At 36.2% G+C, this 18684-nt stretch overlaps 2 protein-coding genes across 2 annotated transcripts in view; one reads left to right on the plus strand and one right to left on the minus strand.

Moving 5' to 3' along the window:
• Positions 1–1110: 1110 nt before the first annotated feature.
• Positions 1111–18684, plus strand: part of rg (A kinase anchor protein rugose) — a 102776-nt gene continuing 85202 nt past the window's right edge. The window contains exons 1-3 of the mRNA XM_028311687.1: positions 1111–1122; positions 3510–3627; positions 4296–4398. Of these exons, the coding sequence (XP_028167488.1) occupies positions 1111–1122; positions 3510–3627; positions 4296–4398 (233 nt within the window). The remainder of the gene's footprint in view (positions 1123–3509; positions 3628–4295; positions 4399–18684) is intronic.
• Positions 5160–18684, minus strand: part of LOC114357900 (facilitated trehalose transporter Tret1-2 homolog) — a 34371-nt gene continuing 20846 nt past the window's right edge. The window contains exons 3-5 of the mRNA XM_028311697.1: positions 11079–11208; positions 7309–7494; positions 5160–6935 (exon numbers count right to left, since the gene is read on the minus strand). Coding sequence (XP_028167498.1) covers positions 5782–6935; positions 7309–7494; positions 11079–11208 — 1470 coding nt within the window. The 3' untranslated portion in view covers positions 5160–5781. The remainder of the gene's footprint in view (positions 6936–7308; positions 7495–11078; positions 11209–18684) is intronic.

Below are 18684 nucleotides of genomic sequence, written 5' to 3' on the forward strand. Positions count from 1 at the left end.
AGATTTTTAGCATGAGCTTGACTACGGCGATACGGACTTGCCTCTTATTTTTTAAGAAAGGTTCTACACCTTTAAGTTTTGGCTCTAGATGAGTTCTGGTAACTATTTCACATAGCGAGCCACACGATTCGTTTTGGCAACGTTTTACTGTGTGAACTTTTTGTTCACTATTCCCCGTTAACGCCAATTGGAGCTTATTTATAATGTTAAAAATAAAATCCTAATATAACTTTTTGTTCATTATTCCCCGTTGACGGGGATTGTCAACGGGGAATAGTGGAATAAGGCAAATGTTTTTAGTGGGATCAATTCTTTTCTATACTCTTTTTAAACTAGAAGTTTATAAATGAAAGGTGTATATTACTTTGAAAAATCATAGAGCAATCATACCAAACTTTCGTTCGCTTAACCATATGACGTCACTGTACTGTGCCAACACAATGCCCATTGAAAATTCCCCAACAAAAGCGCAGTGTGCAAAACAAAAGAACACCATCGCAATCACAACATCCCACCCTTGGGGTGGCAGATGAGAAATAACTGCTTTATTGGACCCGACGCGAGGGGGCGAGATGACACAAATTATACTAATGGGATCCGAGTTGCCGATAATTAGTTTACACCGGTTCACTGGAGAGGACTGTGGATTCGGAAGAAATAACTACGTGGAAGCCACTAAAGTTTTCTAGCGAACATAACTTATTTATTCGTATCAGAAAGAAACCACTGCGCTACGCATTATACTCGTATAATAAGAAATCAGTCAACGCATCGGCTACTCTTGTACTTGTAGTGAATGTCAATTAATAACTCATCGACATTTTTACAATTAATTGCTGAATTTTAAAACTTGTCAGCGTCAAAATGATGGACGTGTGATAACAACCTATAAATTACTCAATGACTAGTAAATTGGACTCGGTTTATTTTACATGTGTCATGATACTAGTACATAACATGTACTTAAATTAATATTTCGTGTACGATAATTCAAAACGTTCGCTATAAATCTAGTGGTGGATTCGTAAATCGTACGCTTTGACGGCGTCAATCAATCAATCGCTCGCAGTTGATCAATTAAAATTCCAACTTATTTGTATTTTCACCGCGATGTCAGTTACGGTACGTAAATTATAAACGATAAATTTAATTTTGATGATCAATTGATGACTAACCGCTAACTTCTGTTACTGTACCGACTTGTAATTTTCTTCACTAATATTATAAAGAAGAAAGATTTGTTTGTTTTCATTAAATAGGCTCCGAAACCACTGAACCGATTTAAAAAATCTTTCACCATTAGAATCCTACATTACACGGCGGTACGAAGTTCGCCGGGTCAGCTAGTAAGTAAGTAAAAACATTAGAAAACCAATAGAAATTAGTAAGCAATTAAAATATTTACCAAGCATTAATGTGTCATTGCAAACTAAAGCACCCCATTCAGATAACTACCTTCATGAGAGTTACCCCCATAAAATTACCCCCATATTCTTAAAAAAATACAAGTCTGTTTTCTCTTCTTGTCTTTAAAAGTTACAGTTACAATAAATCTATACCTATAGGTCACTGATTGACTGACTCACTCATCACGAAATCTCAGAAACTACAAGTGCTAAGTCTCAAATTTTGCATGGGGGTTCCCTTTAGAACGTAGGTGCTCACTAAGACGGGATTTTGCAAACTTCAACCCCTAAGGGCGTAAAACAGGGTCCACGCGTAGGAAGTCGCGGGCGGCCGCTAGTATTTCCTAAATGTGAAATATGCGTAACTAACACAGCCTGATGGATCCAAAGAGCGTTATCTCATGTTGCAAACATTATCTACTTCCCACAGCGACCCCTCAGATCGCTGTGTTTGTACAGCAGCACGTCTATCTATCCGTTTACCGCACCGTTTTTTGGAAAACCGCACTTATCCCAAGTAGATAAGATTGCACAGCAGCGTATTGATGTGTACTTTGTAGTTCAAGTGATCCGCCGGTAGGGGGCGGTGCGTGACGAATATAATCCGCTTAATAGATTCGGGCCGGTCATTATTTGCTCTCTAATTTGATGTTAGCGATACTTATCGCATTATAGTGAGTGCAAAATTTTATTTTGGTGATTTAATTTCTTAGTTCTATTGTTTTAGGCTGAGTTGCACCTAATTTTGACTGTAATTTTATCAATAACCTGTGCTTTTTTTATGGAGTTTGACAGATTTTTGACATTTGTCAAAGTTAAAGTAAGATGGTGCAACCGAGCCTTAATCTCCTTGTGGGTTACAACTGAGTTCACAACGAAAATCTGAAGTCAGACTTATTTGTTTTAAAGAAGTTGCAGCATTAATTTTATTATTGGTGGTGTTATTTAACACACAAAATAAACACTTATAGTGTTAGTTCCCTTTTCAGTTCCCTTTACATAGGTACTCTTTTATAAAATTGATTTTCTCAGTGTTGAAACAATTTTTTGACATTGAGTATTACTAATTTATATCTTATGTAGATATTTCAATTACGAATCAAATTTCACATTGGAATCTTATGCAGAACAATACAGTCATTTTATATAATGATAATCACTCGATCAATCATGGAGTACAATTATATTGAACTCTATCTTTTTTCAACTTGATAGATAATTCGTTTATCATCATCATCAAATGCTCCATTTAGTGCGGTTGTTAAACTACAACATAATTTGGGTCTTTCTTTCTTTCCTGGATGACACCAACAATAAAATGGCCGTGTTCAGACCAATGACGCTATTCCACGTTATGGGGCGTATAAATTCATCTCTAACGAACTCTTTACGACGTGTCGTGCGTTTACGAGCGCTTTGAGAATTGGGTATTTTTGTTTTAAATACAACGTGGAGACATTTGAGGTGATCTATCAGTTTATTATGGTATTAGGATATTCTTTAGGTTTATTCCTTAGGTTTGTTAGAAAAGAACCCAAAGATAAGATATTAGTTAAATAAGCGACGATAGATTTGCCTAAACTGTTTCTTGACAGCTACTTGCTACTTCAATAAGTTTAGATAATTCGTAAAATAGGTTAAAATATTTACGGTGTAGTAGTGTAGTTTGCGTTCGGAAAATCATGGTAGGGGTAGGGTTAAGTATGGATAAAAAAGTTCTCACTACATCCCCGTAGTGAACACGCGTATCAAATCTTTTTTTTATTATGACCAGTATTTTGGCACTTACGAACGCCAAAAATTTAAATTCCTTATTAAAAAAAAGATAACTTTCCATGTCTCCTTCTCTTTTGGGCCCTATGAGCGCTTTGAGACAATATTATGTCAAGTGTTGAGACGAAACATCGGAACAAACTCAGTTACAGCAAATCCAGACTTTTAGCAACTTTTTAAAGTAACCTCATTTACTTTAAAGTCTTTTGTCTCTTGTCTTAAAGTTGCCAATAAGACATCACTTAAGACAAGTGCGACTCTATTACGCTTAAAAAATATTTTAGTTTCAAGGACGTTTTAATTAAACTTGACTTTTCTCGTCTCTTCCAGGTGTTGAAGTACTGCGAGCACCTGCACGGCAAGTGGTACTTCAGCGAGATCCGCGCCATCTTCTCGCGCCGCTACCTGCTGCAGAATGTGGCCATCGAGATGTTCCTCGCCAGCAGAAGTAAGCCACATTTATTATGTATAATTATGTATTTAGATTATACTCCTCACTTAGTGCCCTTACAACAATGGATAACCTTATTTTAAATATCGGTAGGCTTCGAAATGGTCAACATGGAAGAAAATAACAAAGAGTTACAAATCTTGAAACCGTGATATTTTCGATGATGGCTATGATGACGGCTGCAATAGTTATCAGATGTTTTTTGGGTTTTCCATTGTTTCCCAGACACCTTTTTTGTACTTTCTGTATAAAAACAATATTCGAAAATCCTTAAACAACGCTTGTTTATATTGCTTATAAAGTTCAGAAAATTAACATTATAACTTAAAATTGATCACGGGACCATGAATAATTTATAATTGATGACGAAGTGATAAAGCGAGAGTGCAGGTGGATACGTAGATCTCTATTCCGTGCTAACTATGAGAAACAAAGCAGCCCCTTGTCAAAAGAGTAACTTATAAACAAGCATGTTCATGGATATATTGCGCGTTTAATCTAAGTTTAAGACACAATAGATAATCAATTGTTATGACATTAATTAATGCCGTCTGGGACTCAATCGGTTAATCATTAAGAAGAACCTTCAATTAATCAATCTTATGTTAATGAACCTTCTTCCCATGTGTACATGCAATTCTAACGTCATTTGTTTCTGTTTCCAGCGTCGATATTCTTCGCGTTCCCCGACCAGGCCACCGTAAAGAAGGTGATCAAGGCGCTGCCGCGCGTCGGCGTCGGCATCAAGTACGGCATCCCGCAGACCAGGTCAGTGCTAGCTTATAAGTACACCAGCCGAGCTAGAATGCATGCCGTGATAAAATCTTATCTTTAGATGACAACGTATAGGTTTATCGCGTAGAATAGATAAAATCAAAAGCTTATCACGGTGCGCATCCTAGGCCTACAGCTAATAATATCTCCTGATGCAGATATTCTTTCTCTTCTAAAGAAGAAATTTGTCACTTACATCGCATCAAGAATCTATATGTCGTCCCTGCTCTTCAATTTAAAATCTCTGATTACAGAAATATGGAGGCTTGAGTGATTCGTATTAACCAATTTACCTTTACACCTACAAAAGTTATCTCATTACAATCTACTTTTAGGTCATGATCTTAATATACCTACCGAAAAACTATGTTTAAAGTTACCGTAACATCTATAACGTCTCTACTTAAAATAATATTTTTATTTTTTTTTATAAAAAAGCAATTTACTCATACAAATATTTTGTAAATACAAGTGGTCACTCAGAGAATAGAATAATAATGTGCTGCCATCTGTAGTTAATGTTACATACTAGAAGGCTCTACCCACCTGCCTTTCGATCGATCAATTTGACGCTATGAAAATTGTTGACGGCCGCCACAGGTAGATGGCGCCACTGTACCAAATAACGAGTATAGTAGAGTAATTTAACTAGTGCATGTTTTGGTACCTAGGAATTGGATAATTCACTCCTTGAATTTCATAAAAGTTTTAACAGAATTGGAATTTTATTGTTGGGATAAATGAAACATAAGATGGAAAACAACACTCTTTTTATTCACACATGTATATTAATAATATTAATTGCTTTCATCATCACAGCATAAGTATTGCAGACTCACTTGTAATAACTTATCTTATTGCCGACTTCTTTGATTTACAGCTTATTCACTTTGTTGTGTAAATAATGGTAATAAAATTACGTTTTATGTAAATAAAACTTTTTACAATCAAAAATTGATTTCAACACTTAAATAAATCACTATCGATTGACAGTCGCCAAATAACGATAAATATAAATAAACAATACAAACTCTTCAATTCTTTCCGTAAAAATCTATAAACAATACAAAATTTTATCTAAATTCATAGCAACCAGTGCTTCTGATTTCTAAATCAGATTTGTACTTAAAATAACTTCAATATTAGTACATTAACGTCACCTCTTAAATATAACTAAAGCTAAGGAATGTAACATTATTACGAACTACTAAAATTACTCAGTAAATACCCATGGTAATGATCACAAAATATAGTAACTTTATACTGGTAACCAACGTTTGCACAAATGTTTGGGCCACGCGGCCCTATATCACACATTCAAAATAAATATCAAAATATATTTCTTTTTACACAACCCTAAATAACAACCTAAGAATATTATTCACGCAGATTTAAAGTCTTTACCCCACTGTCGAGGACCCAGTTGGCTGTGAAAATGTCACTTTTCTCTAAGGAAACAGACGCACCTGCACTGTGCCTCCTCTGGACTGGTCTTCCTTCTATGCTGTTCTTCTTCTCTTTGTACCCCACCTCAGGGTCGACTTCCTTCTTCTCATCGAACTGCCTCATGATCTCAGTCAACGTTTTCCCTTTAGTCTCCGGTAGGAAGAAGTAGCAATACGCCGCCCCCAAAAGGGCGCAGCCACCAAACAAGTACAACGTCCCGTTACTCGTCAACAAATTCTCCAACTGAGGATATGTCTTTATGTTGAAGAAGATCAATACGTAGGCGCAGCAAGACGTCGCTCCTGACATCACGCCTCTTATGTCCTGAGGGTACAACTCTCCCGACATTATCCAGGGAAGCTGGAGGAAGCCCACCATACTAAACGACACGTGTAGTAGCACACACGCCAATTTAACTAGTGGAGGTCCGTCCAGACTATCACAGATTGCGGCACCTAACATTGCTAATCCAAGAAGAAAGCCCGATGTCGCAGCTAAAGTCTTTCTTCTAAAACTATTGATTAAACACGCACCAACTGCCCCCATGAACACTCTGACGCCCCCAACGATAATAGAAGCCGTGAACTCGTTGACACTGGTACCAACTGATTTGAAGAAATCCACAGCATAGTACAAAATGACGTAAATGCCCGACATCTCTTGAAATATGAAGAAAACTATTAGAACGATGAAAGGTTTTAGGACGCTCCGCCTCTTGAAGAGTCCCATTTTTTGCTTGAAGGACATTGTTTCTCCTAATTTACGATCTTTGGTGAACTCCATCAGCTCTTGCTGTGCTGTGTTGTTGTTCTGCCGGAGCCAGAACATTGAATTGTAGGCTTCCTTCATGTGTCCTTTGGACGCAAGCCATAAAGGTGACTCGGGCACGAAGTACATCAGAAAAGGCGTCAGCAGGGAGAATCCTGCGCAAATGGCGGCAACCTTCCTCCAATGCACGAAGGCTCCCAAGGAATACACGACGAATATGCCCGTCGATACCAGCCCAGGACCCAAGGCGCTGAGGACACCCCTCTTCTCTGGGGTTGTGATTTCCGCTACGTAGATGTATGATACTGTTGACATACCTGTAAAAAAGAAAGCATTGCAAATTAGCAATTTACTCAAATTTTTCTTCATGTATTTCAAACAAGAAGTTGCACAAATATTATAAGAATCCAATAAATGTCAATATTTGAGCGTTATCAAATATCAAATCATGTTTTAGATAAATTAAATGATACAAAGGGCCGATTTTTCAGTCATCGGATATCTTGTCATTTTGATATATTTTCCATACTGAAACTGTCAATGTGCCAAACTTATTCTTCAGATAAAAGTTCCCCTTCAGCCTCCCCCAATGCTTAAAAATGATAAATTGGTTCCATGATAATTTGCTACCCAATAATGCTCAAGGAAAAGTGTATATTATTATAAAGAATACGCTCATAAAGAACTTACCAATAGTAAACCCCGTGATGAACCTCCCCACGCAGAGGAAGACGTAGGTCTCGGAGAATGCGATGACGAGCCAGCCGATGAGGTTGGGCAACACGATGGACTGCAGCAGCAAACGCCGCCCTACGGCGTCCACCATCATGCCGCCCAGCAGTGCGCCCACTGGGTTAGAGATCACGCCCAGACTTGCTGTTGACAAAAAATATTAAAACTTTTAAAATAGTTTATCTAGCACTAACAGTAGCTTTAACTCTTATGATTGTTAGTTTTGTGTGGTAGGTACGCAATAAAGAGATCTATCTAGCATAGAAAGTTAACATTTTTCGTTATTTTTTGGTAATTAAGATACTGAGATTCAAAACAATGTAGTGGTAGGAACTAACCTATATTTTTACTCAAAGGATTGCTTTAAGATTTGAACAAAGTCAAAGAGAAACCATTTCGGTGGTTGATTGAAATTGTGTGAAGGTTTGGACAAGTGTCCTGCTGTGATAATAAAATTATTTGAGGAATCAGGCTATGAATTGCTTCTAAGTCGCACATTACAGACTACAGTCGGCAATAGTCGTAAGTCGTAAACTTTACATGCACTTTGTTTGCAATTGGTTAGATATTCCCTGATTTTCTTTCCACTTGAACATTCTCTGATTTACTGAGGGCAAAGCCCTAAATCTAAATCAGGACTTCGCTGTCCAGACTCGCTAATCGCTTTCCCACGGAACTATTCCGACGTTGACGTATTTATTGACATCTGCTGGGACGCCGCCGGAGCCCTAGACCTTGTCTGCTGGCGCAGTCCCAACTATTTGTTGTGGTTCGCAGATCGTAAAGGAATATGCGCCTTGGCCATGAGCCAGTTCAACAGTATCGTAAACAGAAGTTTGTTTTGATGTTTCAAGCTGTTTTCTGCAATAACAGAAGTACTTAACAGAAACCAATGAATATAATACCATTTCAATTAACATTCATTATTTTAGACAATGAGACCAATTTAGAAATCTTTGTAATCGTGAAACATATGTGATGCTGATTGTAAATTCTTTTATAAACAAGTGCAAACAATATCAGCCGTGTGCAAATGTTTAACATGTAAACTGATACTGTTAAAAATAGGCGTGCTACAAGGTGCGAATTTAAGTCCACTATTACATTGCTATCACAAATTCAAATCAAACCGTTTTCTATATTCAAAATTGTGTATGTTTATTATTTTTAAAGCATAAAGTTAAATAAACGACCCTCCTAACAGTCATAGTTATCGTACGTGCCTACGCGTCGCTTCTGCGGCTCTTGGCCCTAAGCCTTATCTGGCTGCATAGACGGGTGTAATGTGTTTGACATCATATCAAAGGTCGGCATACTTTCTGTTTGCCTCCGTGTTTGTTTTTCCACTTGTGTTTGCAACTATGTCGCGATAAGATAAGGAGATCACACCTGCTACTGCTGATAACGATGCGTCGGATTTGTATTGAGATGGAAAAGTCAATAATATCCCGTCATCATTCATAATTATTATTTTTAAAGGATCAACGTCCCCTGAATAACTGATTTCAAGAATGGCTTGTACGAAGTGTTCAGCAGTTAAATTTCAATGTCGCCTTTCATTCACTAATGCATTCATGGAATCTTTTTCACTGCTTCCTCTTTACATCAATGGTTTACATGAATGTTTTTTCTTATGGTAATGTATTTAAAATTAGCTCACGTGCTTCTTTATCATTCATCTTTTATTTCAGAATCTATACAAAATACGCTACAATATTAGTGTATTGACGTAATCTTTGACTAAATTGTTGTTGAAAAGAAGCCATCCATACATACGATCTCAAGAATGATGTTCTGAAAATTTTGTATGTTTTTTTCTTGAAGATTTTAAGACTAGGCAATTAATCGAAAAGCAACTTATCAGACATGTCAATGTTAATGCATTTCCATGTAGAATGTTAATTCGCCTCTTTGTTGGGTTTTATCCCTCAGATTATCTTACACAAATCTAAGCTTCCTTAGTGGCTGGTAACATTTGCATACTAGGAAACCGAGTTAATGCTAGTTGCAGCAAGAGCAGTGCTTGCATACTGAGCTGCTTGCATCTGCAGGCAGACATTGATCGCGGAAATTGACTCAACAGAGACAAATGTATGCAAAATCACGACAATTTACAAAGCCAAATTGAGTTAGTTTTAGGAATTCATTTAAAAAAATCTTACAAAAATTATAAATGGGTAATTTTAGTCCAAACAAACGTGATTTCCTGGTTTTATTTCGCTTTCCGTACTGGGCTGAGCCTGCATAATAAAATCTACTTGAGACAATTCACACTGCAGTTTCAACACTATGTAGACAGACGAAAAAAATTACTGCACATTTCGTGAATGAATCGGACAACAGATTCTCATTCTATGCTGAAACAGTACAGTTTGAAATAATTGGGCACGGATCCAATCAGAAGTCTGTTAAACAACTTATTATTTGTTAAACAGCCATTGTCCCAGCCAGATGTATAAAATGAACATTAGAAACATTCAGCAATCTATTACTTACATCCTACTAATATTACAAATGCGAATGTTTGGATGTCTGGATGGATGTTTGTTACTCTTTCACGCAAAAAACGGATGGATTTTGATAAAACTTTACCCCATTCTTTATAACCCAGAATAACATATAGGCTATAATTTATGACGATCTGTGTCAAACTAAATTTCACGCGGGTGAAGCCGCGGACAAAAGCTAGTTTTTAATTATTTTACTGGTGTAGGAAACCAATATTGAATATATTTCTTATAAAATGTGTTGCGCGTTGCTTGAAATCGATAAAAATATTTTATCAGCTACATGAGTTACAATGTTATTTGTATTTATTGCATTATAAATAGCATAGTAAACAGTTATAGTATTAAATTACATCGACTGAATTATCGAAACATAAACTTACTACAATAGCAGGTTAAGCGAGGCGTTGACAATCCTTATATTTTATGACATAAAGGTTTTCGTATGTAATATAATAATACATAATATTGTATCTAAAAATGACAACAAGGAGTAATACATAAAAACAAAATGTCGACTCATAGATCCAAGAAAATTTCTTCCAAATTAAATTCTCCATTCGTTACACCACCACCACCTCAAGCACTTATCGTTCAGTTTATGGTGCTAAAAAGTAGTTTGCCACATGATATGTTTAATATATGTGGCAAACTACATTTTAGTGGAGAAAAAAAGTGTCCGTTGAGTTCTCTATTACATTTTCATCAGCTTTATCAGCAACAACTCTACTCTCCTAAACTCATCAGTACCGAGTCTAAAATGTCGATGACGTTTAAAAGTCTTACTATTGAAAAACAGTCATAAATCCGTATTCACATTCATTTCGATAGATTATTCCATAGGATCACAACTCAGCGATTTGTCATTTGACGTTTAATCACTGTCATCAGATTAAACCAAACTTCAAAAAAGGTGATAGGTGAATACCGCGGTGGCAATGATCGAATACGCACAACAACGAAATCGAAACAAAATCGGGCGATTAATATGTGAATTTCATACGAAAAGTGACTCCAGCGATCAAATCGCTTGCATGTCGTTGAAGTTTTGTTAATTAGCCCACAGGCTTAGTTAATTTCAGCTGTTTCATGGCGTCCATTTATTAGACAAAAAGTTTTTACGGTTTTAGTATAAATATCCTTGGACATTTTACATTGCGCCTCTAGTCCCAAAATGTATGAATGGTAGATGTACAATATGTACATAATTGTTTTACTCACCAATCCATGAGCTCTGCTCGTACGTTATATTGGGGTACTCGTGCGTATACTGGGGCAGCAGCACCGCCGAGAAGCCCTGGCAGAAGCCCACCGAGATGTTGATGGACTGCGCCGCCAGCGCTGCCAGCACCTGCAAGTTATGACGCCCTGGTCAGTCTGGTGTTTGATGACACTTAAAGGGGGATAAAAGGGAAATGATCTTAATCGACAATAACGAAAGTCCGTCTTTGTGCAAGGTTGTAACGCCCTGGTCAATCATATGTGAGATGACACGAAATTATGGGCAAAGCAGGGTTTTAACATGTGAGAAGTACCTATCCCTCTATGTCTAGAACAATAAAATTAAGTTATGGCAGAAGCCCACCGAGATATTGATGGACTGCGCCGCTAGCACCTGCAACGTTATGACGCCCCAGTCTGGAGTTTGATGACACAAACTAAAGAAAAAGAGAGAAAAAGAGGATTTAATTTGAACGGTAATGAGATATTTTCCTCTCACACAATGGCAGAAGCCATGGGCAAACGCCCTGGTCAGTCGATTGTTTGATGACCAAATTTTCGGGAAAAAGCAGGATTTTATCATATAAGTATGATAATGTGGAGTATTCCCATGACCATGTAGACCTGACTATGGCTGAAGCCCACCTAAAAGCTGTTGGACTGAATCACCACCACTTGCAATTTTATGCTACCTTGGTAAAGTGTTTGATGTTGACATATTTTTATGGTTTAAATTCTTCTGTTATTACTGTCATGAAATCAAAATAATTTTTGGCTTTGTTGAACTTGGTTTGACAATTTTCTCTACAATTTGGCTTCTAAGAAATGATACATGATGAGATCCGCAACCTACATAAATCTGTATTCTTGTTGAAATTGTTGGTGAAAGTTTACAAGATTTAAAAGAAAATCCACGTAAATGTGGAGCGTCGTGTAAGTTGGCTTTGTACTCACAGTTGCAAATGTCATTGTTACAGAGACTGCAATTGTTACATCCGCCACAAGTATGCGCTTGCAACTTAATAAACATGTTATCATAGTTGTCACGTAACACCGCAATATCGCTAATGGCTCTTGACATAAGGGCGCTACATTGCCTACATTGTTTCAAACTCAAGAACTACTGCATTTCTATTCATAGATGTAAATAATGATATTGAAGTGCTTATTTTTATAATAATGTTGCAGAATGAGCGACAGTTAGCGCATTTACCGAACAATTACTCGCTAAAGAGGCTTACACGGTAATTGTGGCATAATAATTAATGTCATTACAATTTGACCGCGTCATGTCAGATAAATGCCATTTGCGTCGTTATACAATGGTTACTGTGTTGATTTTCAGTCGCCATGATGTCGCATAACGCGATTTGTTATGCCCCAAAATAAAGTCAAAACAAATGTTGTTTTTTTCTGAAATGCGTTTACAAACACTCAAATCATTTATTATTTCTTTCATGATGAACTTAAAACCAGAATATTATGGGGCCTGTATGTAGATTTATTGTCAATATTAGCATTTACAAGATTTGATTGATTACCCAAGTGAGATTTTTCAGTGAATGTTTTTCTCTTGATCAGTTTTGCTCTTGACAACAATCCCACCCGAAGGGTGCAGATGTGATCTATGGTGAGGTGACCTTGCCCAAAGTTGTAAAATTTCAATTGAAAACGAACGTAGGTGCATGTTCATTATAAAATATAAGTTTCCCCGGTGATTCAAACGAAAAATAACACTTCTCTAGTCGCAATCGTCACGCGCATCTTTGTGGCGGCCCGTGGTATTTGCGCATTTATTGTCCCGTTCCGCTAGTTGGCTCGAGATGACACGCGCGAACTCTCGTCAATTATGAGTTTTCGATCGAAAAAATAAAATTGCGAAGTAAATACGTGCCACAATACGCCCTACTGATGTGGAAATAATTTCGTTCGCAAAAAAAAAATAATTGTCTTCTAGAATTTGGGGACATCATCCTTTAACGACCTGTGTACAGAATGTTGATGTTTTTCAGTTGTTGTAAAAATTGGTGTCATCATTACATGAAGTTTGTCGCCATTTACATTAAATAGGCATTTAGTTTAGTGTACCGATGAAAAACTGTACTTTTGTAGCAAAACACTGTCACGAAACTAACAAAATAAAAATGAAAAATTCTACTGTTTTCAATTCTTGACACAAAGAAGTTTCTCTGTACTATACTGCAGGATATTTTTGTATAACAAAAAAAAGTAACTGAGTTTTCTTAAGAAAGTACGTAACTAAATTACTAGTACACTAGTCCATTAAAAGGCGCATAGACCTTTGTAATCGCGACCAGACCAAGCCATAGCATACGTCTAGTTCATCATTTCCACCTGAGTTGGTACCGAACATCACTCCACATGATGGACGGGTATTAACTATTAAGTGAGTCGCGCCACGTGCGCGCTGAGTGCGCCGGCGCAGACTTACCGGTGGTATCTATACGGGTGTAATTAGGTCTTTTTTGCAACAAAATATAGTCTTAAGGACCCGTTACCCTTTTTTTTTCGTCAGGAAATGCATGAAATTGCATACCCACTGGCCCGGGGGAGCCAGTGGGTTATGTGAGGCTCTCCCTGCCAGATGGGCAGGGCCTACTCACTAAAACCTGACGGTGTCCTCCCAAAGTCTTTGGGACGGAACTGCGAGTTACTGTCCGAGCTAGACAGCCTCGCTCTGTTTGAGCAAGCGACGACTGGCTTCAGGGGAGTAGTACCTCCCCTGTAAGGACCCGTTACTCTACTGTAGACATAAGCAATATATGCATCGCCTGAATTTAAGCTTACCTATTGCACTGCATGTTTATTTAATCATCATGAAAGTAAAAACTGTAATCGGTGTAGGAATGTTTATTGTGCTCAAGTGCTTAAAAATCCATTATATAAAGCACTTTAAAAGGTTGTATATGTCAAAGCTATATCTCTATTTAATGCAGATTTGAATGTAATTATATCAATGAGATAAAATTTGCGTGTAATTCAGTTTTAAGTCTGATCTATAAAATATGTAAGTAGTTTTTAAGTTACATTCATATAAAATTAAAGGCATACCGTACTTACGGTCAAATCAGCGACAGACTGAGGTGTGTGCTTCGAAAAGCTCATTCCTCGATACAAGCTGACAGACTGGCCGATAATCTACTCGCCAGCCTTTATATCTTGGACAACATGATATACGAGTATATGTATATGTCATAATAATATGTATATGTATAAAGGTCTAGAAAGGCGTAGAAACGAATTAAACCCGAAAGCCTCATAAGGCGCCCTTGATTTAGTTCACTTGTCGTAATCGGAAGTGAGTTGCATCGATATTAATTTAGTCAATCATTTTCTACGCTTATTGTTGGAAAGAATCACTGTCACTACACTCAAAAGACTAACGATACTATGATCTGTCTTGTGGATTGAGATTTTTGATTCATTTATTTATTTATTTAACCTTTAATACCATACAATTGGTAAATCAAATCAAAAACATTTATTTCTTAGAAAGTGGTAACAAGATATTAAATAAGAACGGGTTCAGCACCTTCTGCCACTTGTGGCGTAGAAATATTTACATTATAGCATTAAGTAGGTATACATAATTATAGAAATCATCATATTATATTTTATCATTAATTAAATATTACATGGGTATATTATTATTTTTATAATAGGTACATTTCATTAGTTAACCACCACCAAAATACTCAGCTCCAAAACGCTCAGCGGTACATACTTAATGCCATTGGGCATTCTTTGCCAGTTAACCTTTGGGCTAAGCAGAAAAAATCCTATTGGCAATGAATTTAACCGAAAGAAATGAGAGAAAAAGCTCATCTTCTAATCTTATGAACATTTCATACTAAATTCATCCTTGACTAGAAAGGTCATCTTCTAGTTCACTCAACTCAAATTCTCAATCCAGAAACCAAAGTCCCAGACGTTTTAACGAATGTTTTATTTGATTTTTAAGTAAGAAAGATGTAGGTATTACTCAAAATCCTGATGTATGGCCACTATTTCCTATACCATGATTCTAAACGACTCTATGTGCCAGTATTCCTACTTTTTACATGACTGCATCAGTAATAAGACAGCATAGCACGGCATTGTTTGACAACCAGTGTTTATCGCCAATTAATATTTTAATGACAAGATAATTTTAATTGAGAAAACCAGTATTTGTGCAACAAGTTAATACACGCAACGTTACCTAATCAAAACCCAATGGTTTCCTTAACTGTGGGGTTTATTGCCATAAATTAATGTTAATTCGCCTCTTCGCTTGTTTGCTTCATTATTTATTAACGACAAATTAATTCATGTGCAGGTTAATATGACAGTTTATTACGTATTATATGACACATTGTGATGTCAGGCAATGTAAGTTAAGTATCATTATTTTTATTATGGTTATTTATTATTTATTGTAAGTCTACAATTTCCAAATCGTTATCTAGTTTGTCCATTCAGCCAAAACATTTCAGAACTTAATGAAAAATATGAGAAAGTAAAAAAACACTCGAATATTTATTACCTATTAGTTTTTCCTATCCTATTCTAGTAAATTCGTGAAATAACCATGTATTTATTTATTTATTTATTTATGGCTTTTAGTTTTAGTTTTCTGTATTAAACCATTACAATTTAAAATGTAGGTATGTAATAAATTACCGGCGAAACTTCGCGAAAAAATTGTAGTCAGAATTAGAAGGGTTTTACAATCTGACTTTTCCAGTTCAATAAAAATAATCCTGTCTTAGACAAGCTTAAATAATAAGGAACAATACCGGTGAGAAAACTTATTTGGGTAAACCACAGAACAAGATTTAATGGTGAAACCCAAAATGCAACAATGCACAAATACCTGCCAATTCCGGTTGGTTTTGTTTTACTGGGCAAAACATTTATAAAACTTTTTTATTTTCTGTAAATAGGCTTTCAAAGTGCACTTTCACACGTCCCAAACCTAAAACAGCTTTGGGACAGTAATATGTATGGATTTAAAGTAACGATGTATGGATTCGAGATTGATTACGCTTCATTTCTACATGAATGGCGTCGATCCCATTCGTCTGTTTCCGTATTGCATCGGGCGAGCTCGCGTCGCGGGTACCAGGCGCGCATAGTCGGATGGATGTCGGACGTGGCTCAGGCCGCAGCCTTGACCGCGAGAGGCAACCTTACCAGCTCCGAGCGGTCATGCGCTCCTGGTGATCGGGAACCGAACGTTACCGAACTGTTACAGTTTGACCTCGATTTCGACCCGAATTTTTGGTTTGTCGCAGACATTTTGGTGCATAATTAAAGATTCTTGAAAAATATTTTCGAAAGCAGTCGTTATATTGCTAAAATTTCTTCCATTCATAAACGAGTCATAGTACGCTTTTTTAACTTAACTCTCAATGAAGAGGAGTCGTTTTTTACAAGAAAGATGTAAACAAAGACGTAATCGTTGAAAGAAACTTGTTGACACGCTTGCCAAAACCTCAGGTCATCGACACAACGAAACGTGACCGCTTGGCTCCGACTCAACAGACGTATTTATCATATTTTTTGCTAGGATCTATAGATCTGTTAGGTATAATTTATAGTATTGATATCGAGAACATTCTAATTGAAGAGGTCGATCGTGCGAGCATTGTTTTCTTGATTATGTTAATTTGATCCGATTATATCACACAGCACAAAGGAAACAGACACATCACTTTTTATGGATTTCCTTCACTGGTTTAAATAAAGCACAGGATGTATACAGACTCAAAATGTAATAAATTAGCATTAAAAACTATTGCTTGCCGTAATCATGGTCTAGAAATAAAAATACTAGTTTAATTACATACTTCCAATAGTATCTTCGTAACCATTAATTTGCGATACATAATAGGCTTACGTTTACACCTGTCATTAAATAGGTGATCATCAGTTGATTGTACTTGTTTACGTAACATTATGGCTTTAAAATAATTAAATTGACCAAAATACTCAATCCTTAAATAATACTGTTCGAGTGAGAAAGTAAATTCTCTCCTATTTCTTGCCAAACAAACTGGAGAAAAGCCAAAGAAAAATATGTCAGGGATTTCACCCGAAAGTTTTCCACGAGAAAATCCACGTACCATCGGCAAACAGTGTTAACTGTCCATTGCCTGTCATGTCGTCTCGTTCTATCGCAAAGAATCACCATTTGATGAGAGCGAGAGCAAAAACGGAAATGGATAGTTAACAGTGTGGCCGTGTGTACATGAGCAGTGATTTTTAAGAAAAACCCTGCTCTTATTAGAGCCCTAATCATCACAAAAAAGGAAACATTAAATTTTTAATTGTGTCTTTTCTCGCTTAGCTGTATCACTCACACACCCCGGTTAGCATTGAGTCGAATATCGAGATGGCCCCGCGGACAAACGGGTCTCGCTGCAGCATTTATTTATTTACTTAAAACTTTATTGCACGTAGTACAAAGGTGAACTGAATGCCTTCCATAACATACGAGGTTGCTTTTGTTTAAATGTTACATAATTTTATACAATGTATTACAGCCACTGCATTATAAACCAGGAAGTTATGTTAACAACTCTTTTAAGAAATCCTTAATTTCCGCGTCGAATAATTACGAACTCGCAAAAAATCGTCAAACCTTTCTGCGAAAATTTTGTATGAGGTTTTACATAAAAATGTTTTTGGAAAGCCTATTCGCAGAGAATAAATTATTTTTATGGCTTTTATAGAATTAAATGTTAACGTAAATTAACAAAAGACGGATAAAAACAAAAAATACAAATCAATTAGACTCATCTCATGTAAAACAAAAAGGAATTAATGAATGCTTCATGGCGCATTAACTTTTTGGCCGCCACGTGCGGAGAATAATTTTGAAAACCACCTGACCGTATTATGTAATTTGGTAATTTGTTACTATTTTTAATTTTAGGCATAACATCAAAAACTATGATATAACCTCATAATACGAGGAGAAAAAAATTAAAAACAAATGAGAGGTTAACGATCCGTTTAAAGGAAATAATAAACCTAAATTAAGACTACGAAGTATTTTGAGATGGCGAAGTAATCAAAACATTCAAAATACCTAAATGAAAATCATGAACGTAAATTGAAAGATTTTCTTAAAATTATGTAGCGTCATACTTGTATGCATTCATTTAATTTTTTTGCTCTCTTTTCTTCTTTACAAAACTTTATTAACATCTGAATCTTTAAAATTATCCACGCTAATTTAAAAAGTGTAATGTGCTAATTTTATAATATGTGACTGATTGTGCATCGCTTGACATCGCCCGTGACGAATAGTTTAATACGTTAATTCGAATGCTACTAACTAAATGTTTTAATTGATAACAACCGTGTAATCGACCTATGCATAATTTCTGCAGTTTTCCTCGATTTTTAGTATAAAACTCTGTGTTGTCCATTCTAAGTTTCAAAAGAAATAGATAACACTTTAGGTCGATTTCGTTTAAGATAATTTATAATATTTCTTAGTGATCAGAAAAAATACATAAATATTTATGAATATGAATCGATACATTTCAAATGCGCAATAACATTTAAAAGTAATCGATAAAATAATAATGTTGAT

This window comes from Ostrinia furnacalis, unplaced genomic scaffold (genome assembly GCF_004193835.3).
Source record: "Ostrinia furnacalis isolate ACB-3 unplaced genomic scaffold, ASM419383v2 OfSCF3542, whole genome shotgun sequence".
Lineage (NCBI taxonomy): Eukaryota > Metazoa > Arthropoda > Insecta > Lepidoptera > Crambidae > Ostrinia > Ostrinia furnacalis.